General features: G+C 39.1%; 1 protein-coding gene across 3 annotated transcripts in view; it reads right to left on the reverse strand.

Moving 5' to 3' along the window:
- ADCY8 (adenylate cyclase 8) overlaps window positions 1-27,517 on the reverse strand; it is a gene marked incomplete at both ends in the record, with an annotated part of 219,780 nt that overhangs the window by 72,844 nt on the left and 119,419 nt on the right. For 2 of the 3 annotated variants that reach the window (XM_080939053.1, XM_080939052.1), the window contains 3 exons: window positions 718-915; window positions 15,632-15,902; window positions 19,412-19,570. In XM_080939053.1, the coding sequence (XP_080795179.1) occupies window positions 718-915; window positions 15,632-15,902; window positions 19,412-19,570 (628 nt within the window). The remainder of the gene's footprint in view (window positions 1-717; window positions 916-15,631; window positions 15,903-19,411; window positions 19,571-27,517) is intronic. The other variant, XM_080939054.1, reaches the window with a different exon arrangement.

The following is a 27,517-nucleotide window of genomic DNA, read 5'->3' on the forward strand; positions in this document are numbered from 1 at the left end:
GACTGTACCTTGAACTGTGAATCAGAAGAAATCCCCTCTTCCTTCCAAGCATTGTCAGATTTTTTTTTAATCACAATAATAAAGAGCAGCTAGACAACTCATGATTGAGACATGTATAGAAACTCCTTTTACAGAAGGGAGTGCAGGCTCAGAGAAGTTGTTTTTCTTGTCAGAGGTGACACAGAAAGGAAGTAGCAGAGGAGGAGTTAAGCTTGACTCAGAATCTACAGTTTCCTATCAGATTTACATAGAGGTTAGAATGTGGTCCAGCAGAAAACTGAAAAATTGGGCACTGTTTAAAAATCAAAGTGATACAGGGCTCACTGCTTACACTCACATCAGGTTTTGAGAATCCATGTATGCTAAACTATCAGGGTTACAATGGAAGTCAATGCAAAGGCTTAGCAACACTACTAGCTTTATAGTCTCAAAGTGGAAGAAACCCTTTTGATGCTTACTGAGTGAAGGCCTCTTTGTGCCTTTAGGCATCTTTCCCTTAAAGTGCAGAGACGAGGATTTCTTTATATAATGAGCATCACCCTTCTTGGCCTTCAGTTTACTCATTATTTCAAAGATTATAAGAGAAAAACCAATCAAACCAAACGAAAAGCAAAGAACAGAGAAAGCAAGACCACAGCCCCTGCACTATCTAATCCCACAAACATTCACAATAATTTACTTCAGAAAAAAAAAGCCACTGTGGAGACTCAGTTCTACCTTGTGCTCCAGGCTGGAGTCTTTAAACATCAGTGAGAATGGCTTGATATGCTCTCTTCTCAACTTATCGCCACTCCGCAAGTCGATCGTATGCTCTATTCTCTTGTTAATTTCCTCAGGCCCAGACTGGACATGCAAAGCTTGTGCGAGATGGTTTGGAAGCAGATTTATTGAATTTCTTGTTAGGGCAGCCAGAGTCTAGAGGGAAAGCACATGCGGATACAATAAACCTGCTAGTCCCCTTAGGATCCAAAAGAAATGCAATGTTTTTTAGATCATGTTGCATTGCACACAGTCATAGCATTTCATGCAGTTGTATTCAGTGGAGCCTAACACACGTGACCACTACACATTCCGTTCAGAGAAACAACCTGGCAACATGTCACCCGAGAGGAGTAATCTCTTTCCTCTGTGTGGCTGAATTCCTTTGGCTGAGGCATTTTAGGGAGCTGTTGCCTGAGAAATGTGAGGCGCCACTGTTTCTCTAACCAGGCAGATCCCTGGTATGAGAGAAAGAGAACCAAAGAAGTAATAGAAAACCTGTGTATCCAAAAAGCCTGCCAAAATGATCTCTTCCCACTGAGATTCCACATTTTGATGAGGTTGTTCACCTAATGGTGATTAGAACACTTAGTGTGCTTCCTGGTTTGCATTTTTCTTTTAAACATTCCTCAAACACAGGCAATCATATGTGCCAGGCTCTGCTTCTCAAACTAGACAAATATTAATACAGTGTTATTTTTACACATAATATGTTTTCTTCCAACACAAACCATTATATATCTATACTTCCATATAGATATATGTATAATATTCTCTAGGCAAAAAGTGCAGGCAATTCTAGCATCTCACTGTTTCCCAAGATTACACAGCATGAGGTAGAGGAAGCCGGACCACCATGCCTGGTAATTGGATATGGGACGTGGATGCAGAGATCGCATTGGCTCGTGAGGATATGTCAGAGAATCAACTGGCTGGCTCTAGCCAAATGCAATACTCACTCACAGCTCCATCTGAAGATGGCTTATTAAAGAAAACTAAAAATTAAATCAAAGTGGAGCAGAGGAGTGCCATCCACCATCAAGGATTTCCCTGACTGGAGAGAGGCTGTGATGAATCTTTGAGGAAGTGTAAACTCGCAGCCTCTGTTCACCTCTGCCAGCCTCGTAATTTAGCTATGCTTGGAACACAGGCTAGACTGGCATCAGGTTATAGATCATTTCAGGGAAACACATGAAGGGTGATGGAGAATTTTGAGATCCTCTGGCCTCTACCTTTCATGCATCAGTCGCCTTAGAGAGACTTGATCAAGAGCTATCACTGTCTCAAATCTGAGAGGAACCCGCTGACTTTAGGAACTGAACTGGACTCATGAGCTCTGACCACTTTGAAAGAAGCAGAGACTAATGTTGCAGAAAACTGAGCAGCAGGGTCCAGGGGCTCAATTTCCTGAGAATCAATGTGGTTATTCATCCAAGGAAGTGGAAATGGTTGTCCTTCAGTGGTTCTCCCATTTGGTTTCATAGGCAACAATTCTTCCCATGTAGTTATTTTTCTGCCTTGGAGATGAAGTGGGAGGGAGACTCAGGTATACTCTCTGGACATTCACTGTGGCTGAGGGGTACCAGAATGTTCCCCAGTGGTGCTTACAGCTGGAGCCCATCACCTACAGTATATACATGCATTTGGAGTGACACATCTCCATTGCTGTAGATACTTTAATTTTCTTACATATTGTCTTGTTCTGATGATTAAGCACATCCCACCTTCAATCTACTAATCGGTCATCCTTGCAGCTCTAATACTCCAGAATTCACAGGGCAGGCAAGTTTCAGAACATCAGTAGCAGTGTTGACCACAAGTGCAGGTTTAGGACACATGTACTCAATATAAGATTAACATTAAATCAATTAAAAAAGACGAGCACCATCACTTCATAAAAAGAAGGGCTTGAACTTGTTTTTCCAAAGAAATGACAGTCCTGGACTCATGGATAGGCCTTAGATTACACTGAACTAATAAATGACTGTTAACTGCTTTCTGGTGAGGCTGAAGATCAAACAGTAGTTTGCATGCATTAGGTAAATGCTCTGTTACTGAGCTATCTGCCAAATAAACACAAGTGACTAATTAAGTTTTCTTTGTTGACTTTATTTCTTCTCAAGCAGATATTGGTTCATGAAAAATGTCATCAGGAACTGATGCTAATCTATAAGAGGCATTGGAAACTCGGGATGAACTTTGTTGGTTGCTGATCAGAGGATTCTATGTCATTGACAACTTTAATCAGGCAGAGACCAATGAAATTTTTCCTGTTCAGAGTTTCATTACATGGTCTTGGATATCAATGTGCTTGTTCCCAATGAGAGTAAAATTGCCCTAATCCCTCTTCTCATTTAATAGACTATAAAATGTGGATACTAGCTGGGAAGAAGCCATTTTCATCTTCTGTCTCAAGTATTGTAGAGACCCACAACTAAATTTAGGCTACATATATAATAAAGGGAAGAACAAAATCATCCCAAGAGATCAAACAAACTGAAATAAAAAAGAGACAAGCCAATCATCCCACTTTTGTGTAACTTCTATGCATAGGGTACATGACGTTTGGGGTGACTCCAGTTTAGAATGACCTTTGATACTCTATACCAGAGAAAACCAGAATTTTGTCCTATGCTCATCTTAGTGGGTTGATGCTCCCAATACCAGCAGTCTAGATTCTTGTGTCTTTAGAGTGATTCATTTGTAAAGAGTAAATGAAGATGTGTGACATGAGTCATTTGTCTACACAGAGTCACATCAGAATGAGTTATTTTTAATAGCACAACATTTTTCTTCTTTATAACTTCTTACTAACTGTAAGAGCTAGTTTGAGATGAGGTCAAAGCAAATGACCTCCAAATTGTGAATACAGAATAAGAAACACAAGTGGAGGAGGAAATGGAAAGAAGTGGGAGATATTATCAGCACATTTGATTATGAGATGCACATACATAATTAAACATATATTCAAATACACTTTTAATATAGATGTGATGTATTATTTAACACTCAATGATACTACATATTCTTATTCTTAAGCTGGTGTTTCTAGACATTTGGGAACTCAGGACAAAGTAGTAATATATTTCACACTAATCAGATATCGTCCTGCTGTTATAAATAGATAATGCTATAAATAAATGATGCTGTTCACCTTATCTGGTGCTTTCGATATCAGTGAGGTCAGAACAGCAGTAGAAATGTCAGTAATTGCTTGTGTTGAACTCTTAGGTCAAGCTTCCATTGCAAAACAGATGCTGTTGTTCCTAGAATTATTCTTGTAGAGATCTATACTCACTTCTGAAATTACTCTTTTTCCCACAGTCCTTAAGACATAGCGAAGCCCAGGTATGAATTATAAACATTCTGTAACCACAATTTTAAAGACAGGGCCTAGCTTGAAAGTTGTGGGAGTTAGCATTACAGGGTCTAGGGACCCCTTTGTTAGCTGTGTTTGAGTGGGGTTGGGAAGGTCATCATTTGGTTTATATCATTAATTTTTTTTTGTGAGATTCATCTTTTCCTTTGAACCCACTTTAGCTCTGATACCCTTGGGTATTGTCACTTTCTGGATGGCCATAAAATTGTTTGGCCTTGTTTCTTGGTACTGAATCTAAGGCCTAACTATCCCTTTGAGACCTATTCAGTTTTTCCATGTAGAAAAGAGAATGGGAAATGATGTCGGAGTTAGAAGATGGGTGAAGAGCTGTAAATTGTCACAGCCACTGTAACTTAAATTCGCAGTAACTGGGGATCTCTGCAGGGAGTATCAGCAACCAACTTTGGACTGACTGAGGGATCCCCATTCCCCTCTGCTGAGCTCTTTGTGTTCATTTAGGAGAGGAGGGGTCTGCCCTCAGAATACCCACTGGTGGCCCCCACAGAGTCCAATTTGCTATTCCAATTCTCCATTTACACAGATAACACAGGCTAAGCTAAACAGGTCACAACAAAATCAGAAGTTATCAATCCAGGACAGAGTCTGGGATGGAGGAGGGGAATTGATGGGAAAAAAGTTGAGAGCCAAAGCGAAGGGGGCAAAAATAGCACAGCTTCCTTCAGGGCACTGGGGCTGATTCTGCTGGTCGGCTTACAGTCTCATGACCAAATCCTTCCAACTCAGTCTTCCCCAATATGTTACAAGAAGTACAAACATGACTGGGTTCTGTATGATGCTGTGGTTCTGTGGACCACTCAGGCAGGAAGTGTGAATTTAGTATTTGCTTCCTGCTGCCTCTTTTACTAGTTGCACTTGAGACAGGAGACTTTTTTCTTTTTTTTTACTGACAGTTGTGACAATGCCTCACATTTTACAGTTGCTTAGCACATGTTTGCTGAGCATACACATTCTTATATTCACTTACTGAGATCCAAAAATATATGTGAGTGAGGTAAAGGCTCCAATGAGATCTGCAGACACAAGATGTTTAGCTTCTGCACTCAAAGTTTTGAGCCCAAACTCCTTGATTTTTTTCCTATGTGTTTTATGGGATGCTAATTCAAAAACAGTGGTCAGAGTTCCTTACTTGCTTTTATTCCCATCTTCTACTTGACTGGACCAGTTTCTGAATAAGACCTATTTTTATTCATCCATATTATGTCTTCCAGAATGAATTACCTTCTTCAGGAGAATGGTCACCATGTGATCTAATTTTCCCAGGCATTCCCTGGGTACCCTGGTTTTCACACATGAGGTTTTCTCGTCTGTTCATACCATGTATACACTCTCTGATGGACCTCAAGACTCCATCCTTGTGGACCATGAGTTGTACTGGAGTTAAGACACCTGACAACCCAATGTCTCCAACAGTTACTCAGACCCTCTTGTCTTAAGCACCAGAGCATGTGGCTCCTGGGCACATGTCTGTCTTCTCCTTTCAAAATGAAGTCAGACAAAGAATCCTCTGGGGAGCCTGTTTTGAGCCTACATTGTCCTCAGAAACTTAATTCCTTGAACACATTTGTGCTTATTCATTAATCTCTGATCTCCTTGAAATTGGACACAGTGCCTCATCTATGATGATATTTCCAGCACCTGATGTGTTTGCTCTTTTTAAAAAATAAACACACATCTAATGAACAACTGATTGAGTGGATTTAAGGCTGCCTACATGAAAATTATCTCCAGAAGAGTGTTGCTGGTCTTGTTATCAAATGTCCTGTTATTATTTCTAACTTTCCCCTACTTGGCTCTACATTTAAAAAGATTCTCTATTCCAGATCTAAGTAAAGAAAAAATATTTTATGAGCTTTACTTCTAGTTTTTGATTATCAGACCATCATAAAATAAAAGACAGAGCCACAACAGGTGACATTCCAGCCAAGAACAAGAGCCTTTAATGATATCCTCATGGTGCATCTCAGTATGATGTTTCCTTTGCATTTGCGGATAGAGAGAGCTTTCTTCACCACACCTCTCAGTGCTACTCCAGGGCATCAGAGACCTGTTTCCAGAAAGTGATAACTTTGAATCTTCTCTGGAGCTTTTCTTTTGTAGACTAACTTTTTTTTCCCCTGAAAACTTTCTTTTGTTGACTAGCTTTAGCTCGAGCATTTCCTTTGGGCTGCTTTGCTTAAAAAAGGCTAAAGAGAGAAGGCTCTCTATAACTTTAGCTCCCATCCAAGGTGACTGTGGTAGCTTTGATATCCAGCTACAAGAAGTTGTGATTTAGGGATGGACCTCTCACTGCTGGTTTAAAAGTATTTGCAGAGGATGGCAGGTTTAGCAAACCCAGACTTTCCCACTTAACTGAGCAGGCCAGTCATTTCTCAATGATGGCTTACTTCCAGTTTTAAGCTTGGGTCTGCACTGAGAAGTAGGAGGATCAAAGTCTCCTTTCACTGACTTTTGGACTATCCTCCTATCACTTCTGAGACAGCTTGTACCTGGCATTGAGCATCCATCACTGATGCCCACAGGGCTTGGACTGTGGGAAAGATATCACCTTTCAAATTCTTATGTAGCATTCTTGGTCCTAAAGAACATAAAAATAATACTTGGGCTGGATCAGACTGTTCCATGTAATACAATAATGCAATTTATTTTTTATACTGTTGGTTAAAATACAAATCCATTCATCATGAGAGGAAGCTTTTCCTTTTCAAAATTAATTTTGTTTTTTATAAATTATAATTACATATATATATATATATAGGGTGCACAGTGGTGTAATAATATGGTGGGATGAGAGAATCATGCTAATTTGTAAATTCACCATCTTAAATAATTATCTTTTTTACTTTTTAAGAAAGTTCTTTCTTAAGATAGCTACAATGCTCTGAATTTGAGAGTTCAGGGAAAATGTTATCATGTTTGGAAAATACAGAATTATGTTTTCTTCACATGTAGAGATGAGGAGCATAGATTTCTTTGAATATGAGTTGAAATTTTATTTTCTACCAGAAGGCACAGAGTGGCCTTTAGAGAAACATCAATTGACATTTCTGATAATACTCACATAAAGCCTTCAAAACCTAAATGTAAATTTCCTCTCTTTTATAATAACAAAGGAGATAACATTTGAAGTTTAAATATTATTAAATATTATTAAATATTAAATATTATTAAATATTAAATAAAATCTACAATAAAAATAAATATTAAAATGATAATAGGGATTTGGTCCAGCCCACACAAGTGAGGGTCAATAGACAATGGCACAACTTCCCATGTTTTCATGAAGAAAAAATCAAGTATCATATTCAAACAATCTATTTTATTCACTTTTCAGGTCAGAATCTCATTTATGTTTTCATATTACCTATGGCAAAAATCTGTTCTCCACATAAAACTAAGAAATATCTAATGAGGTCTTGCTGTGGAAGTCTTGGGTGTCTGACCCCAGAAGAGCTTTGAACTAATTTATAACAGTCTTATAGCTTCGACTTTAGAAATCGGAATTGCAAGGGTCAAATGTCCCACCAATTTTGGGAATTAATAGTCTAAAATTTCCTAGTAAGCCTATAAGAGGACCCCAGTATCATTTTTGCCTTGTTTTCTGAAGTCCAGATGTGCAAATAATGTCAGTTCAGGGCCCAGTCAATGGGAACCACTGTTAAATCTTACACAAGGAGAGGACTCAGAGTATCCAAATATTGCCTGAACTGTAAATGTAATAAAGACCAAAAGTTCCTTTGATTTGCTTTTGTTCCTTATGTCTTGCAATTTCAAACTCTCTGAGATGAAGAAATAACATACAAGCAGCAAGGTGCTCATAATGCTGAGTGATCACTCAGGAAACATTTACAATTTGGTACTAATTTGAGTCTCTGAGTTTACTCTTGACCTTTAGTGTGTATAAGCAAGTGCCATTATTAAAATAGTTTTTGTATTTGGGGAATTAACCCCAGGAATATTTAAACACAGAGTCCCTCTTTTTCTTTGTGGGCTTTGTCTGGTGCTCAGTGCCTCAGTCTTGCTGTTAGGCTTATACTACTGGCTCACAGCTTGGGAAACAGAGATGCAGGTTTTTATTTTCTTGGGATGAGATGTGCATAAGTGGTTAGATGAGGCTGAGCCTTCAGGTATGGCCACAATTCCCGGATGAGGCTTCTTGATAGAAGTCTCAGAACAGAATATTTTGAACCTAAAAGAGCAAGCCTTCAGCATCTGAGATTTAGTCACTTAATCCTGGTCCAATTATTATAGTAATCATAATTATGGACAAATCTTTTCTTGCACGTACACTCTGCTGTCTTGGAAACTTTTTAGATTCAGAACAGTATCACACAGATGCAAAAACATGGTGCTTGAGTCCTTACAATCTGGGTCATGTTTAATGAAACAAGGGAGCTGTGAATCTTCTGCTTGGTGCAGGAAAAAATGAGGGACATTTCTTTACACATGGAAAACTTGAAGGAACCTAATGGGAAATATACTGACAATTGAAATGTCAGCCTTAAAACAGTATGTCCATGGTATCGCACTCAAGAGATATGCAAACCCCAATCCTGACATTTTGTCAGGTATATGAATAGCTACCAGGTAACATGCATTTGGGAACAACTGAATATAGCTTAATGAAGTAATTTTAGCATGGATGCCAAAAGAAAAAAATACCCAATATCTTTGCTTGGCTGGAATTAGCCCAGGGCCATAAGACTTCTTCCATGTTGTTGAACAGTGATATTGGTAAGTGACAGCAATTGGAATACATCAATGAAGAACTGGAGAAAAGGTTGTTAGCAATCAGTGCAATTGTGTTAGTAAAGAAAAAACTTTCATAGATATAAATTTTATTGTGTCAAAGTAATGGAAGCTGTCCATTGAGACCTAAGTTTGGTAATAGTTGGACATAGTTTAATAAATTTTACCACAGACATAATTACCTTAGGCATTGGAAAAGTAGCTACTGGGATCAATATAAAATAAATTCTGCTTTTCCTCCTCAAATTAAGAAATTCAGTTCCTGAAAATTTTAGGTAGATGCTATTGTATGTTAGTCCTATTTGCATATGTTTAATGTATTGCATTCACTTTAGGCCTGGAGGTAGAGGCCCATAAACCTATGTCCTTAGAGGCTGAAGCGAGAAGAATACAACTTCAGGGCAGATCTGGAGTACAGAGTGGAAGTATTGCCAACTGGACCAACTTATTGTGACCCTGTCTCGAAATAATTTTTTAAAAGGAGTGGGAGATGATGATATATATAATCAGTGGTTGGGTCTTGCCTAACATGTTGCAGGCTCTGGTTTCCATCACCACTATTATACAACAAACACACAAAAACAAACAAACAAACAAAAACACTCCACCGATGACCACTCCATTTTTGTTTGTCAGACCACAGTTTGTGACTTGCAAATGCTAAATCAATCTATGGTGAGTCCAGTTGATTTCCTTATTAAAGTTCCCTTCAATGTTGTCTATAAAGTAACCACAGGTTGTATGCTGTCCATTTGCCAACTTAAACAAGGGTCTAATGTAATTCTGTAGATGCCACATCAATATATCTAACTGTATCTCTTCCACTTACAGTTACCCAAGAGCTTCAGGGAAGGGAAAGGTAATTAGTCAAAGTTAATGGATCCATTTGTCTGTTTAATCTACTAAGTACTCCATGAAAGGCTTCAAATCAGCTCGCCTTTCTGAACAGTGAAAAACCAGATCCTCTAATGACTCTTTGGCTGAGCTGGGCAGCTGTCTTCAGAGTCAAGCTCAAGGGAATCTGGGATACTAACATCAGGAAAAGATGTGTTACTGAAAGTGTAAATTAATTCCAGGGGATTCTCTAAGTCTTCCATATTCTTAGCATCAACCAAATAGACATCTATCTCATCCAGGGAAAACCAAAACCCAGTAAAATCATTAAAAACAAATTACCCATGGAGAAAAATTTGCTTCTAATTTTTTGCATAATGAGATGGAAGATGATGAGAGTAGCAGAGCCTGAGAAAGCACAGTTTCCAGTACAAGTGTCTAACATACTGAGTTTTCCATGGAAGCAGTTTGAGGTTAATTTCTGTGTAGGAAGGAGAATGCCATGCTTCGGTGTGGGCCGTGGGAAGCCAGGATAAGGGGATGGATTAGCGTTTTCCTTCCCTGCCATTGTGCTGTCTCATTCCTGGCCTACCTCTTATGTAGATCTAAGCTGGAGCATCACTTTCTTGGAAACGACTTCCCAGATTCCCTCAGATCACTTTTACCTTCTTTATTACACTGTTCAAGTGATGAACAGCTAGCTATGTAGGTAAGGTAAAAGTTTATGTGTGGTCAGTTCCTATGGCAGAATATTCTAAATAGACTGTGAAAGCCAGAGACACCTGTCTCTCAGACTAGACAGACAGACAGAAACACACACAACACACACACACACACACACACACACACTCACACACACACACTCACAAGTGGCTAGGACTGATTAATTTGAGGAATCACAGTAGACAGTAGAAGCTCTGAATAACTTTAGGACACTGAGGAGGAGGTACTGTGGTCTGATAGAAAATGCATTTTTTGGTGGGGGTTGGGGAAAGGTGGTCAGACTTAGCTTGGTTCTAATTCCAGCTCTGGCTTTTTTTTTTTTTTTTTTTTTTTTTTTTGGTAAATATCCTTCAGAGAGTTAATTGGGGTCATAGACCCATAAATGCTATTCTCATGTGTAAGTCTAGGTAGTGACTGTGTAAGGCTGCTATTTGAGTTCACCAGAAAGAATGGGCAGACTTCTAGTGACCTGTGGCTATTTACCTGTACTCTGTAAAGTGAATCCATTCTCTTTCTGTCTGCTGTACAAATTATAAAAATCCCATTTATACAGAGAATCACCATGCATATACTTTACCTCAAGATAACACTTTCATTCTCTTGGGTAGAAGTGATTAATGTGTACCTTTGGAAATACCAATTGTTTTTAAAATTTATTTCTAAGTAAGTCTTTTTAAAGGCCTTAAGAAGTAGTTGACTAATATATAGAACCTGGGCCATCCTGTGTGTAAAGGGGTGTGTGGGATGAAAGTGACCATTCCACATTACCCATTACCGGGAGACAGACCACAGACTCCAAAGAGAGGCCTTGCTCCTAAAACCATAACTCCACATTTCCCAGCATTTTACCTTCCATAAATGTTCAATTAAAATGGTTAATATTCTTCACAAAAATTTATCAGCAATGTTGAAGCTTCACCCTTGCCATTTTCTTACAAATCCTGAGTTTAAGATACAGTTTTTTTCTTACCATTAAAATATTCAACCCCTATGATCCAGGAGGCAGTCCAAGCAGTCTCTTAAAGTCTAAGTCAGATCACACAACTGCTCCACTTAAACCGTCATATGACTCCCCTGGGAATAAAGTACACACTGTAGAAGCTTGAGGAACTAAGCCTCCATCTGATCTGTTCTCCTTCTCTGGCTATGCTCTAGCCTCAAAGTCTTTCTGTAACATACTACAGTGTTTCTTTTCTCAGAGATCTTGTACTGTTTCTTTTGCAAAATACATTTATCCTGGCAATTTGTGTTGTGGGTCCTTTGAGCACTTGGATGGAATCCTCAGGAAGGTATTTGTGAAAATCCTTCCTGCAGAGATTACATTTATTTCCTAGTCACATATCCTTGCTTCTTCAATACTGCTCACAATATTTGGTAAATCTTTGCATGCCCCACTTTCTTGAAATTCAAGTTCATAGAAGACCAGGGCCAAGCCTGTGTTTTCACAACTAGATTATTCACATCTAGATTATTGACCTGTTATTTCCCATTGATCACAGAAACACAAATATCGTCACACACTTTAGAGACAGAACCAGAACAAAATACAACATTTTATATAAAACCAATACATGATTTCTCATTCAGCTTTGTTTGTTTTGTTTTTGTTTCTGAGATTCCCATAACCGTGCCTTCAAATTTGTGTCATTTCTAACAAATACTCAGCATGTCTGTTTTGGTCTACCAACTTCTATGTTTGTAATCTTAAATTCTGGCAGTCCCCTTGTCTTTTAGTTTTCTTAATTTTCAACACTTAGAAACCCAGAGTGTGGGAAAAATCTAGTGATGACTGAGCCAGGGCCAGGAAGCTCAGATATCAGAACCCTGGGTAGAACACTAGCATATGTATGGATTCAGGGTTGCAGAGGTTTGGTCTTTGGTATGTCTAAGGCCTGGTATGCTTAAGACCAACCTATGTGTCAGTACCAATCCAGGCTCACGTCTTCAATTTTAACCCATGTGGATGGGCATATAGGAAGAGGAAAGACACACAGGGACAGGGAAACTCACCAGAGTCAGGAATCACTTTAGATATTTTACTTGTACCTGGAAGTTAACGGTGGATGACTAAAATAACAAGGACGAAGAGGACAGTTAGAATTGGAGTTCTGAGAAGCCTCAACTCCTTGGCTACCAAGTGTGACCATCAAGCTATGACCTTACCATCTTACCGACTCTGTATCTTGCCAGTGATGATCTTTAGTCTAGTTACAATAGGCAGTTTTGAATTTCTGTGTCACTTTAAAAATGATGAACTTTCTGGGTTTTCATGACACCATGACCTCTAGATGGCTCTTGATTGCTTTGGGTTTTAGATGCCTCCTTAAAGTAATTCTTATTGTTTGCCTTCTGCATAATATTCCTCAAGGTCTGCTCTTTTTTTATTCCATAGCTTTTTTTCTATACTGCCTATGGTTACCACTGTAATCATCTGTTAAACAAACTAATCATGTCATATGATTTATTAGATATCATCTTAATTTAGACCAAATAATGTTAAGAAAAAAGATGTAATTCCCCGCTTTTTGGAACATACAAAATACTGGTTTATTTTATCTCTAAAATATTTTTCTTTAATTCTTTATTTTCTCCTTTTCTTCTTATAGTTGGCATTACAATAGATTTTCAACTAATACTTACTGAATTGATATGTGCAGATTTTTCTATGTGAACATCTGCTATATACACAACACAGAGTATGGCATAGCTATATAATGTCATTAAAACTATTCCTAAGCACACATTATAAATCAATAGAAGCCAAAACATCTGGCCAATTTTGCGGAAAATTCCCAACAAAGCCTAAGTATGGGTTATCCATATTATGCAAACACTAGATTGTCTGGGCTTCTGCGCAATTGATTGGGTATTTTGGCATAGTGTAGGCTCAGCCAGAACAGTCTTGATCTCTTCCAGGATACGTTACGTCTCTGAATTGAGCATATGGCTCACTGATTTCTAGAGTTAAGCATAAGCATAAACTCTGAATGGTTATGATCATTTTAATTGGCTCAATCATTTCCAAAATGTTATTAGTGACACATGTTTATTCCCAGAGATCAGCATACATTTACTGGCTCTTTAGCATGAAGACATTCACATAAATTAAAATTATTCATTTGTAAGATGTGACAGCTATGTTACATTCACTCAAAATTCAGGCATTGTGCAAAAAGTACAGTATAAATATATGGACTATTTTGGCATCTTCTCTGGTAACCATGTGGTATCATCAGCAAACATCTTTAAGAGATTAGCAGAAATGTCTTTCAATTCCTCATAAAATTTTTACCAGGTCAATCAACCATAAAATGAAATTATGCATCTCTGTTTCTCCCTTGTTGCTTCTCAGTTACTAGTAGCAAGGACAGGTGCAACTTAGATTAGAACAATGTGGAATCATTTCAATTCTCCACAACTAGTTGAATGTAGTTTTCCAAAAGGAAAGATAAAAGCAAAACAACTAGGAAAAAGATTTAACATGAATTACTGAGACATGTCAAGGTTAGAATGCAGATATGTTCTCCTCTATGAAAACCAGCATCTGCACTCTAGATAGTAAGAAGCGGAGGAAACAGAAGGGGCACTCGTGGTTTACCATGCATGCACTCCAGAAAGTATACATACCATTTCTTTATTTATAGAAGATTGTAGTATGTGTTCCAGTTAGGGGTGGAAAGTAAGCATTGTAATAAGATGACTTACATAGGCATAATACTATTTGATATGAGGGTGGTAAAAGCCCAAGGCTAAACATTTCAAGGCATGCTGGATTGGTTCATTCTGCAGTTTTTCTTGTTCAAATTTGACATGGGCATTGTCTCACGTAAATGGGCATGGTACTGGGATGGAATTGAAGTTAACCTGGCCTAGAGTGCTCCATTCATCTTCTAATGCACAGAAAAGACTGAGGGCCTACAGCATTTAACCTGTTCTACTTTAAATGGCTTTCAACTGACAGATGTCTCCTATCTAGGACCTCATGAGAAACAATCAGGTCTATGGGTATAAAAATAAATAAATCACCATGGGACGTGGTGCTGCATCAACTATAATGTCAGCACCCAAGAGGTAGAAACAGGAAGGGCTTGGTGAATTTTAGGTCCACCTGGACTATACAGAAAGTTCCAGGACAGCCAGGTCTACAGGGTGAGAGTCTGTCTCAAAGCAACAACAACAACAACAACAGCAACAACAGCAACAACATCACTCTTTAATATCTTCAGAAAACCCCCAATACTGTTGGTTTGGTCTATGTGCTCCAGAGTTTCTCAACTTCTGCTTTGCTCTGGAACATGTCTAATACATAAATGCTGGGCATAGGGTTTTTCCATTTGTTTCTTTTAAAAACCGAGTTAGACCATTTACCATAATGTGAAACCCATGTCCTCTATCTAGATGGATAAAGGGAGAACACACCTAAGAACAGATGTTTTACTGAAGCTCTAGGTGGGAGCTCTGGGCTGGGTGGACTTGCTCTGTCCCCCTGGGGTTCAGACCTTGTTGTGCTTCACCTCTGCATTGCCTCTGAAGGCCAGAGTATCTCGCTGAGATTAATATTAAATTGAAATCTGAAGAAATAATTTTAAAAAGCAATTTTGATTATTAGTGACTTGTTTCTTGTGTGCTAATTTTGTAGCCATTTCTTTTATATAAAAAGTAAAACCATGCCGGGGAAAATAGAGTCACATGGGTGGATTTGGAACTGCATGCTACTCTAGAGACACCCCCAACCCCATCGCCAGCACCACTCAGTGGGGCTTTTCTATTTCCCCATCAAGGCAGAACATCAGAGGAAAACTCAGGACTACAGGATAAAGGGGTCATTTTCATATACCCGATCATTTTGAATGACTCTGGATTTAACTTTTTCTATATGAGCAATTTATTTATTTATTTATTTTTCGATAGTTACCATTCTGATTCACAAGTCATTTATTTTTATAATCAAAAAAAGTAAAAGGGTGGCAGAAACTTGATATTTCTGCCCTTTCCTGAAATTGCACACATAGGTTAATTTTGTCCTGAGGAAATTTGTTTGATCAATTTCAATTATGGTGCTCAGTAGAGAAAAGGTTAAAGATGAATCTGTTTCCTCTGAGGCTACTGGTTGAAGATGCACCCAGATGTGCACTTGCTGCTGACTGGAGGAAGGAAGAGAGGACTTACATTCTGTTTGCCCACGATGTTGTCGAAAGGCAGTTCTGGGCTCCAGGATCCTTCTGTGAATGTTACCCCACTGTTTCTCCTGTCTGAGCAGCTCACCGACTCCTTAACTATGTCTTCAGGCAAGGACAGCAAACTCTCCTCAGGCTGCTTAATCAAATAAGTCTCTATATTATGCTTCCTCAAGAATTCATTCCTTTCTTTACCATGGCCCTCTTCCACATTATAGTCACCATTGAGGCAATCCAGTGTGGCTTTGGAAATGTGAATTCTCCTGTGTATAAAGAGAAGGAGTTGTTATAATTCTTCATGTTGCCCAATTATGGCTGTACATGGAATACTGCTACAACACATTCTGAAGGATAAATTTATTCTCCTCAGAAGTCGAAGGAAAACAAAAATGAAAAGAAATTAGAAGTCCTTCATCCACAGGTACCATAGCCTCATGCAAATAGCCCTGATGATGACCACAGAAGAGCCACTTTGGCTTTTCCTGCTAATGTCAACACTCTCTATGTACCAGTGATTTCTTCCAATGATGTTGACTATACAGGAAAAATGAGTGGTGTGGGTATTCCTGAATCCCAAGAATAGCTAAATTATCTTAGCGTGTGGCTCGCTTACTCTCTCAGAGCTTACCCTATCATTTTATGTTCTTTATATCTGTACCTCATTTCCCTGATTTGTTTAGAATCATCTTATGAACAAGGTTTGGTTTTGTATGTACACAGGAATACACAGGGTATCATTTTTAGAAAATTGCTGGAAGATATGATTCTTCTTCTAATACGTATTGAAGGGAGCAGAGAGCAGTATGGGATATGAAAGCTGGTGACTGTCAGGGCTCACTCACAAACTAACTCACACAGGTACCTCACTATCAAAGTTTCTTATTTTCAAATGAAATAATATGTGGCTTGATTAGCACCAGACTCTATTTCTGGAAGCCTCATTCTGTAATTCCTTGTCAGAAAGAAAGATATTTTCTTTTCTTATAACTGTCTAACTAAGCCAGGCACTTACTGTGATGTGCTGTAGTCTGTGAAGAATAGCAAAATTATGAAAGAGGATTTTGTGCTGGATTGCTGGGTTTCAACTCTAACTCTCCCATTTTTTAAGCTATGAGATTTTGGGGGACACTATTTAACCTTTCTGAGTCTCTTTGTCACCCACCAACAATACAAAGGTAGTAGACCACCTCATATTCTCATTCTAAATATACAAGAGTTGATTTGTATAAAGTAGTTGAGACACTATACAGAACACTATACAGCAACAACAATACATATTTCAAATTGTTTGAAGTACTCTTTAAAATGCCATGGTGATCTCACTGTGGTATATTTTATGCCCCCTTAAGTCAGGCTCACAGGAGACAGTCTGTCCCTGAATTTCATGCCCCCTTAAGTCAGGCTCACAGGAGACAGTCTGTCCTCTGTCACTGATTCAAAGCCCATTGTCAGACACGCCTTCATTCTAGGCCCCCATGCTGTGTTCAGCTATTTAAACAATTGCCATTTCTTTCAATTCAGCACATGACTGCATGCTTGCTAAATGTGTCCTACTTCCAGAGTTAGCTTAAAGGTTTGCTACAGCAACTCTGTGCTCCTCCAAGGAAATGAATGAATAAAGTAGACACATAATTCTTGACTTGGGTTTTTTGATTCCGAAAGCAATATATTCAGGTAAACAATGAAGAGTTCTTTCCTTTCTAAGTGTCATTGTACTTTTGGTACAACCTCATTGCCCCTTCTGACCATTAACCCATTCTGCCAAATTTCAGCTTTCTGGGGAGAATAGCTCATTGCAGAAACAAAACTACAGACGATGCCTTTCTGCCCATTTAGGGCACATTCCCCACATCTTTTCAAACATGTTGATTTCAAGTTTAAGACAATCAAACAAATGTGTGAAAGCAGCTTGTGTTCTCTTGAGACACCTGCTAAATAAGTCTCAAATATTTCCATGGTATGCTACCCAGATGCACAGAATTCATCTCCAGCAAAGCAGCACTCATGAGCTGCCTTCTAAGATCAAGTCAGGATTTAGATGCTTGAAGGCACAGCCTTTTTCTCCTAAGCAAAATGAGCTTCTTAGGAAGATTTTGTAAATTCTCATGGCTGATTTCCTTTTAAAATGACTATAATTAGTACCAACCTCCCTGGGCATTTCATCTGGATGCTGCATTGTGTTCAGAGAGACTGATACTTGCCTATGTTATGTCAGTGTTACATGTTTAGTACCTTTATTAGCACCAAGTCTTCTATCCAAGTTCGGATCACTATGCACTGGGATGCTTTTGGTAGAAAAGAAGCTTCTGCTTTTCCTTATGTAGTCTTTGCTGCTAACCTGAGCTTTGCAGTGAGACATTTTTTCAGAGATGACGGTCCAGTGACTGTTTCCCTCTAAGGACTCGAATCAGTGCTCAGAGAATAGTCCCATGTGTGGTTTGTTAGGTAAACCTGATATTCTCTTATGATGAAATCCTGATGGTCATGATAGTAACAATCTTACATTATTTTCTTTATCTACAGAGCCAAAGGTTTGTTTGTCTTCATGATTTTATTTATGATTAGAATCTCCCACAGCCCTGGGTAACAAGCATTTCTTTCTCTCTTCTTTTTTTTTTTTAAGAAATTGTTGATTTATTATATGTGAGTATACTGTAGAGTACACTGTAGCTCTTCAGACACTAGAAGAGGGCATCGGATCCCATTACAGATGGTTGTGAGCCACCATGTGGTTGCTGGGAATTGAACTCAGGACCTCTGAAAGAGCAGTCAGTGCTCTTAAACTCTGAGCCATCTCTCCAGCCCCTCTTTCTCTCTTCTTATCTCACCTTCTTCCTTCATCTATTCTCTCTCTTTCTTCTTTCATCCTGCCCCCATATGTCTGTCTTTTTCATTTTTTCCCTACTGCATATAGCAAGGCTTACCCGGGACACTGAATACACACTGACATATCATGGTAGCAGTGTTAGGCAGAGACAGGATCTTTTCTTTCAGGATCTCTCTAAGATCTGTGACTGAATCAGAACTAACTACTATAACCACAGCCTTAATTAGTGGCTCTGAGCATGGAAGAAGGACTTTGTGTAGGTTGTCCTACTTGGCAAAAGCTCGAGAACAGTCCTCTTTGTACAGTACTGAGAGCAGCTGTACCCACCACCAAGGCACTTATTAGAGCCGTGTACTGCTTAGGTCCCACCCCAGGTACACAGATTTGGAAATTCTGAGGGTGAAAACCAGAGGTCAGGGTGCTTTCCAGTGGACCACCACATCCTTGAGTTCAAAGCTAACTAGTCCTGCCAACCAAAGTTAGGATACAGAGGAGTTCTCAAAGAAAGCACTGAATTTTTGGAACACAGCCTACAGTCATGTGTATATCAGTGGCCAATATGATTTAACCTTAACTGCCCATTAAAATTGATTTAAAAACTTAAAATTGATCCCAGACAGATTTCACTTTTAATGAACCAACATGCAGTCTGGTCATGAATATTTTATAATTCTGCGATTCTAGTATGCAGCCAAGTCAATGAAGTGATGCTTAGCAGGATAGAGACATTAACTCCTCATTGGCTTTGCAGCCCCATTGCTTCTGCCAATTTTGGGGTAGTTCCTTAAATTTTTCAGGTCAGTACTGCATGATGCCTTTCCATCTGACTTCCTCTTGGACAGTTGCTTCCAGGGAGTTTGTCCTTAAACTCTGTGCACAGAAAACCTGGTATCACAAAGTCAGGCAATGAAAGGGTTAGGTAAGAAAAAGCTTTCCTTTGCTTACCCGGGGATTCCTCCAGATTCAAGTTTGTTTGCTATGTCCACATCCCAAGACCAGACATCAAACTGCCATTTCCTCAGGCCCAGCACACCACAGAGCACAGAGCCCGAATGGATTCCAATTCGCATGTCAATGTCATGCTTCGTCCTGGATCTCACAAACCTGGTGACAGGTGAGTGGAGAGGCAAACTCATTAGGCTATGATGACGTCACAGGGCAGAACTAGAGCTGGCCACTCCACTGGTTTCTCTATTATTCAAGTGATCCTTCAGCCATGAAACTTTGAGTTCCTCAGTAACTGGAAGGATTCTGTTCTCGTCTGAAAAATCTCTAGATTTGAACAATACTTTTCAATGCTCTCATTAACCAGCTCTCAAAACCCATTTTGTAACCTTGGTCTCCTGAATTCACACCAGCAGTTTTGTACCCAACTCTGAATAAACATGGGGTAGTTTGTTAACCCTATACATCAGTGCATGCTTTATTCCCAACCAAAAGTTTTATAGTTTTCTTCTCATATAGTTAGGCTTTGTTAGAGCTTTCATTCAATCAAGCCCCATGTGTAGTCTGGGATCCCCATTTCTGCTATTGGAAATGGCTTCCAGCTATTCCTCCCGAATATAAACATGGTCTCATTACTCCGTCATTTCCTGATTGAAACCTTTTCCTCACCTCTTATTCCTTAAAGCAGTAGCCTCTGAAATGCTCGCAACTCAGGGCCTAACTGGTTCATTAGTAGGAAGCCAGGAAAGACATTGGGCCCCATACAATGCTTTTAGCTATTAACCTGAACAAACTTACTTCAGTGCCCTTAATTTTGATCCTAACCTTGAAAAGACTTACTAAGATTCTTTACTAAGATTGTCCATTTTGAGTTGTGTTTCATAGACATTGAAGAAGCATCTTGAGTCAAGGGGAGGATGCTGCTAGGGTAGAACTTTCTCCAGATATAAGTGTTCATCCACCCTTTATTCTCGGAACACGTTGGGAAATTCTAGTTTATGCTTAAAACTATTTATGTAGAATTTTAAATGGTAGAATACAATATTTCAAAACTATATAACTTTGAATCCTTTCATTGCCATAAAAATATAATGGTTGTTTTCCTCCAAAGATAATTAAAGCTGTTGAAAGGGAAGGTTTTTCCTTCCGCATTAGTAAAAGGACAAATGTTTTAAGCTTTCTGATTTTTCTATAACACGCTGTCATTAATAATATTTCCTCTCAGAAATATTTGAGTAAGACTATTTTAATCTGCCACTCCAAGCTAAAGCAGATGGTTTCATACACGCACACACACACACACACACACACACACACACACACACACACGGGGGAGAGAAAGACAAATATTTAAATATAAAAATTATGAATACATTGCTCTGAGGTGAACATTTGAAAGTGGAAGTTTGGAAAAGGGATCGTATCAAACTCAAGGTATATAATTTACCAAGATCTTTGCACCTAAATGTCTGTAACTTGGCTTAATATTTAAAATAAAGAGCTTTATCTGTGGAGTGTAAATCATTTTCTAAGATAGAAAAATATATTTTCTTCTAGGAAGATTATAAGAATAACTGCTGGATGTCAAGGAAGAATAAAATGTACCAGCACTTTAATACACACACACACACACACACACACACACACACACACACACACATACTGACAGCCAACGGCATAGGTCTTATGAGATCTGCCTGCTTCTGCAAGATGCATATCTAGCTCCAACAACCTGGAAATCCTTGTATAAAATAATTAAGCTTGGAACCTGCTTTGGGCTTACAGGGTTACAGAATACATGGGGTCCCAAGGATGATGGCTTGGCTTAACAGTTTTCTTGACTTTGTAACAATACACATTTCTTTTTGTTCACTATTTATTAGGAGCTCCGAACTCCAATTTGAAATTCCAGGTCAGTGATATGCACAGCAGTTGCTTCAGTGCTGGGCACGGGCAGCAAGAAGCAGCTCCCACTCAACCGTGCGGTCACAGTAACAAACAATTATTCCTCAACGTGTAAAACTGTTGTATAACTATGGTGTCTGGCAGATGAGGTGTTTGAAATTTATTATATTCTCAATTTATTATATTTTCTGGGTTTCTTGAGACGCAGCCCTGTTCTAGACTGAGGGATATCTGTGTAAAAACTTTAAAATTTATATTTAAATTCACTGCTTTCACTCAAAACTGGAAGAATGAAATAATTTGAATTACAAACATATTTCAAAGTATTATTCATTTAGTGTTGCTTATGTGTGTTTAGACCTATGTTTGTGGAAATGGCTAGCCTATCAGAGGGACTAGTGGTGAGGCCACTTTTATCTCTCTCAGCAAGCATGTATTGTCACTCTTCATTTAAATGGTCACATCTAACACAGAACTCCTGTAGCCGAGGCTCAGGATTAATAAAAATAATTGATAATAATGGGGTCATTAGATAACAAGAAGCAGAGACCAGGACAGGACATTTGTGGTGAAACTGAGTTTCTTAACTATCTATGATTCTTGGATCAGGACAATGCATGGTTCCTTCCCATTTTCCCCCATCCCATAACAAATATGAAAAATATCAGCTATTCAAACCACAGCGCTGTTGTGGAGAAAAACCTACTATAGTCATTCTTTTAACTTTCAAAAAGTGCTTATTAAGCATGTAGCAAGCACAATAAAAGAAGAGACAACAATTAGCAGGTAGATAATTTCATGACTTTGAGTGATCACAATACCCAGAGAACTCCTTTTAAAGCAGCTATGTGGACATCCCAGCTGTGCTGGGCAGAGCAGAGAGTTTTCTTCAGTTAAGGCTTTCAAGGAAAAGAAAAAAGTAGTGAACAGCAGAGAGGTAGCAAAATATCATCAAATTAGGTGCTTATACTATCTAGCAAAAATGACTTGGAGATCCTTGTTGACAGAGTCAAGGTAAAGTTTCCAACTGGGGATTTCTGAGCAATGCAGAGAATTCTCTCACCATCTGAGCCTCCCACATCTTGTCCCCACAGCGGATATACTCTTTCAGCACTCTTATTTTTAAAGTTGCAATGTTTTTCTTTTTTTGAATACCCTCAGCCTTTGGTTGTTGTGCGTTACTACAGGATGAGGGACACAGCTTCTCCTGATCAGATGCCAAGACATGTGTGATAAACATGCTGAGGTCTGTGACTGCAGGTTCTGCCTCTTTTTCTTGACGTAAAATCTCAACAAGCGTAAACATCACATCACCATTTAACCAAAGTACTTTATATCACAACTATTTCAGCACAAATTATATTATCCACATTGATAAAACTATCTGTATAAACTTGCATCTTTCGCATTCCATGACTGTCACTGTAGCTTAAGGGTTACTATCAAGTACTCTAACACTAGGCTATTGATTTTGTGTCTTACTCTGCTCACCACTGGCCACATTCCCTTGGGAACTTATTTGATTACTTTTTACTCCTTTTACCTGAAACTCTAACATGTGAATAATAACATATCTTTAAGATCAAATAGGAGGGGAAGAAATAATGTGTATCTGGAGTCCTTGATTCCGATTGCAGACAAAGTCCCAGCACCTAGGAAATTAACTGGGCTTTAATGAAGCCACGGAGTCAATAAGCAGAATCCCAGCACTAAACTGGGATCCCAGAGACTCTTTGTAGGAAAGTACAATGCCTGGCATGGCACCCTGGGCAAATAGCCTAGGCTGACCTAGAGGGTCAGAGATTGCAAAATGAGGCATGCCTGTGTGGCTGTGAGCCTCAAGAGGGATGACGATGTTAAAGTGGTTTGCTAATGAATAAGAGGGCATATTATACAGCATGCAGAGCTAATGTCATTAGGTAATTAACACTACACAGGAAGGCACTGGAGTGTCTTAATGAAAGAGCGATTTTTCATTTTCTTCTACAAGATGAAAGTCATAAGGACACTTAATATTTCCTTAGCTAATTGCCTGTATTTTGTTATGTTTGGGATTTGATTTAAGTAAAAGCTAAGAATAAAACTATGTAAAAGTAATGAATAATGCACAGCACAGATCCTCTTCACGAAGAATCAATGCAGCGCTTCAGGACCAGCTCTTGATGGAGTCCGTGCATCTTGTCAGAGTTCACAAGGAACTTATGGGCTGCACTTGCTTAGGTCTCCCAAGAGCCCCCCAGGTAAGTTGTTCTGTATTCAGTCATCCATAATAAAAAGACAATGGTCACAAGTGTTCTGTGTCATCAGCGCCCTGTGTCCACTCTGTTCTCCTCCTGAAGGGGGGGGGAGGGGACTCTTCATGTTTTTATTACAGCACTTAGTATGTAAAAATCACCTGTGCTCCAATGTACTTATTGTGACATGGACAAAGCTCACTGCCCTTCCTGCTTCGCAGTGCTGTGCTGTCCCAAGAGGACTCCCAGGGTCCAGAGAAACTGCTGAGGTGGCTTAGGCCCGGCTATTTAGGAGAGGGTGTGGCCTCCAAGCCTGCTTCCTTGTGATGGAGCCTGCCGACCCTATTCCTCATGGTTTCCATTTAAGATTTGTTTGAAATAAAAATCCTCTTAATAAGAATAGCTATTATTATTGTTCAACAGTTTATGGACAAATAGCTCAACAATCAATAAGTGGATATCTTAGGGCATTTATTGTGATAGAGATATTAAGAGAAAATGGTACGGCTGTATGAAAAAAAAAGATAAATCATTAGAATTTGTCTGTTAGTTTAAGCACTTCAAATGATTCTTTCTAGAAAAGAGATTGATCAATCTATAGAAGTTGCTGGTGGCATCACAAGAATGGCATGGTAGTCACTGATTTGTAAACCACGCTCTTTACTTTTGAATAAGTGGTTACGGAGGGGGAGGACTCACTTGGCTTACTTGGACAAAACATCCCTTGTTTCTGTGAGGTGAGGAGCATTAGCTCCTTGGGTTTGGGGTAGACATTGAACTTCCATCAGCACCCGTGGTTGTTTAGAGGAATGCAGTGTGCCCTGAAGTTGAAGTCGGGAGCAGGCACTTGGTAGCTATAGGTCTTAGGACAGTGCCACCAGTCTCAGGCCTCTAAAGGGCTGTGAAGATAGTTCAAAAGATCGTGCAAGGAAACACTGAGCCAAGTTCATGCTGAAGATTCAGTATTTGCTACTACTAATTTCTTTAAACAGTAACAGCTTTTAATTAATATTTATAATCAGACCAATACAAGTTCATGAACTCATGTGTCTAGTTACTCCTTCCTGCTGAAGAAATGTCTACTTATATGAGATCTTCAAGCAACACAGGTAAACTGTCAACGAAACAGAATGACACACTGAGGTAAGATCTGACCATCTGACCACACTCCAGGTACCAGAGGAGAAGTAGAAATGGAAGAGAGCTCATTATGGAGGTGACCTATATTTGCTGAGGGCTTTGTGGTATCTTTACAGTGACCTTGTGCCATTACCAGCACTATATAAATGATGAAAAGGAGTCATAAGTATATTGTGCAAGTTTGAACCTCACACCATGCCTGCAAGTCTGGCTACAGAATTCCACTCTACTGTTGTGCACATTTTCTTTTTAAGTGTGAAAAGATGTATCTGAACTACTAGATTCTGAGCTAGCCCAGTCTAATACACAGACAATGCTTCTTCTACAAAATAAACTCCCAGATCCAGTGGGCCTTTGTCCAAAGATGGCTTTGGACTGAGCTGCTGGTTTCCCCAAGTCCCAGTGAGGCATGGAGGCTCTCATCATGGTAGCCATGGAGCCAGTTAGACACTGCCTTCAACCCTGAACTCTGGACATCAGCATGCCTTATAAAATGGGCATTTTCTGTCTCTGAAAAGGCTTAGAACCACCTCTGCTTTTTCCTAGCATAGATGTAACTTGGGTCTCATTTAAGATTTCACTTTAACAACTATAGTAATGCAGAAAAGTTGATGCTTGTATTCTAAGTTTTCTTCTTACCAATGGAAGCTATGGCAGAATTAGATATACTTTTTACTATTAATGTTATCCTCATAGCTACCCCTGTACTACACATGGAACACTCCATTGGTTCTTCCAAGTGTCAAAGATATCTGCAGCCACTGGTAGTAAGCCAAGAAAGCAAGTCATTTTGTATATTCATGGGGCTTGTTTTGTGGAGGTGCATTCTTTCTACAGCTAAGGAAACTGGAGCCAAAAGGAATGAAGGCTCACTCAAGGTTCTACAGGCCCCACAAATGAGTGATAGGGTTTGCACACTCATGATGTTTCTTCTTAAGCTGAGGGTATCCTACACACTTCATCTCTGTGTTGCTTCCTTTAGCTCCCTTCTATCCCTGCTTCTGGGATAGAAGAGGCCATGGGGGAAGGTCTCACATTAAACTTTCCTTTGAAACCTGATGGTTGAATGAGGACAAAGAGAGAGCGATGATCCATTGATTTCTCCTCTTGAGAATGTATGACACTCTCTCATCTTTGGAGCACCGTGAGAGGCTGAGTCAGTCTGGGGGGGACATTATACTAATATAACATTATATTAGTGTTTCCTTGTAATGATATCAAAAAATATGGTAATCTGGATACTTAATTTCTACCCAGCAATGACACTGCCCCAATGAGGTGGGAAAGGGCTGTATGTGGGAGAACATAGGACTAATAGGAAATACTATTTTTTCTTATTCCTCTTAATAGTAATATTCTTCCCTTTTCAAATGTCTCCCTGTAACTGCTACAGTAGGAATCATTCTCCATACGTGTGTGGGTCATATTTGTCATGTTGGATAGCCTCCTGTCTCATGATCCACATTTAAAGCTCTAAAATTCTCTGAGCTGGGGACATGGCTTATAAGCAAACCTGGGAATTTTTGTAGTTATACTTTCCAATTTAAAAATTCTGTTGTTTTTCTATGATTTCATGTGTGTATTTCCTGTATAGTCAGCTCATGATGCTATAACATGATGACTCAGTCAGGAGCTGTAAATAAGAGACTTATTTCTATAGTTCTATCATCAGAGCTCCACGTTGGGGGAGCTGTTTTGCAGGGGGAAGGCCTTCTGTTTTGCAGATGGCTGCCCTTGCTGTGCGTTGATAAGGTGGTGAGACTGGACCAACAACTTTCCAATGTGCATTCTTATAAGGGCACCATCAGGACCAACTCCTTTAATCTAACCAGATTCTAGAAGCCTCATCTTCAGGTACAATCATATTGGGGGTTTGGTCTCTATCATGAGCTCAAGAGGAGGGAGTATGAAAAAATCAGTATGCTCTGGTGTGTTTTTAAGTTAAATAACAAAACCCACTTTGACATTCATATTATAAATTATATTTTATAATAGATGGCTGCCATTGTTATTCACCTCGTAAGTTTCTTAATACTGTTTATAGCAATGAAAATGACTGCAATAAAACTTGGACAAAATTTAAAAAAATTACAGCCATATGAAAGGCGTAGCTCTAAAAAATTAGGGAGAATGGATTTGCTTATACATTTCTGCCCCAGGAACCATAATCTCTGTCTTCCTTTAGATGCTTCAGATCCATGTGTGTTCCTCTAATCATACCACACATTAATCTGGTTTAATCCCGAGCTTGCCATTTTGTTGGTTTTTAAAATGCCTTAGACACTTGACAATCCTGGCTCGGACAGGAAGTGAGCACAGATCAAAGACCCATGACTAAATACATTCTTTATTCTGTCTCACATTTGTCCACTAAGCTGGTGACACACGAATACACATGTATACACATGCACACACACATACTCATACACACACGTGCAGATACTCACATACACACACACATGCACACACACACTGTAGTCTGTGATGCTAGTCTGTGTAGAGGGTAGAGATGGAACAAGGCTCTGGTTGTGAATAAGAATTTCTTCATATGTGATTGGGTCTGTCTGTGATGTCTGATATAGCCTCCCTCACATTTCAGTAGAACACCAAATTTAAAGGTCAGAGTCAGTGTCATTCTGAAAACTGTCTCACAATCAACTCTGGGAACAGTCTATGAATTATAAAGTTTTCCAATTACTGTGGTGTAAATGTTCTTATGTCTGATTTGAAGCTTCCAACTTGATGTCAACTGGAACATAACATTTCTGCAAGTTTAAGGACATTTTTGTAAATGGGTGGGAGCTAGCCCAACATATCACTGTGTAAC

The sequence above is a fragment of the Micromys minutus genome (genome assembly GCF_963924665.1).
Source record: "Micromys minutus genome assembly, chromosome: 27".
NCBI lineage: Eukaryota > Metazoa > Chordata > Mammalia > Rodentia > Muridae > Micromys > Micromys minutus.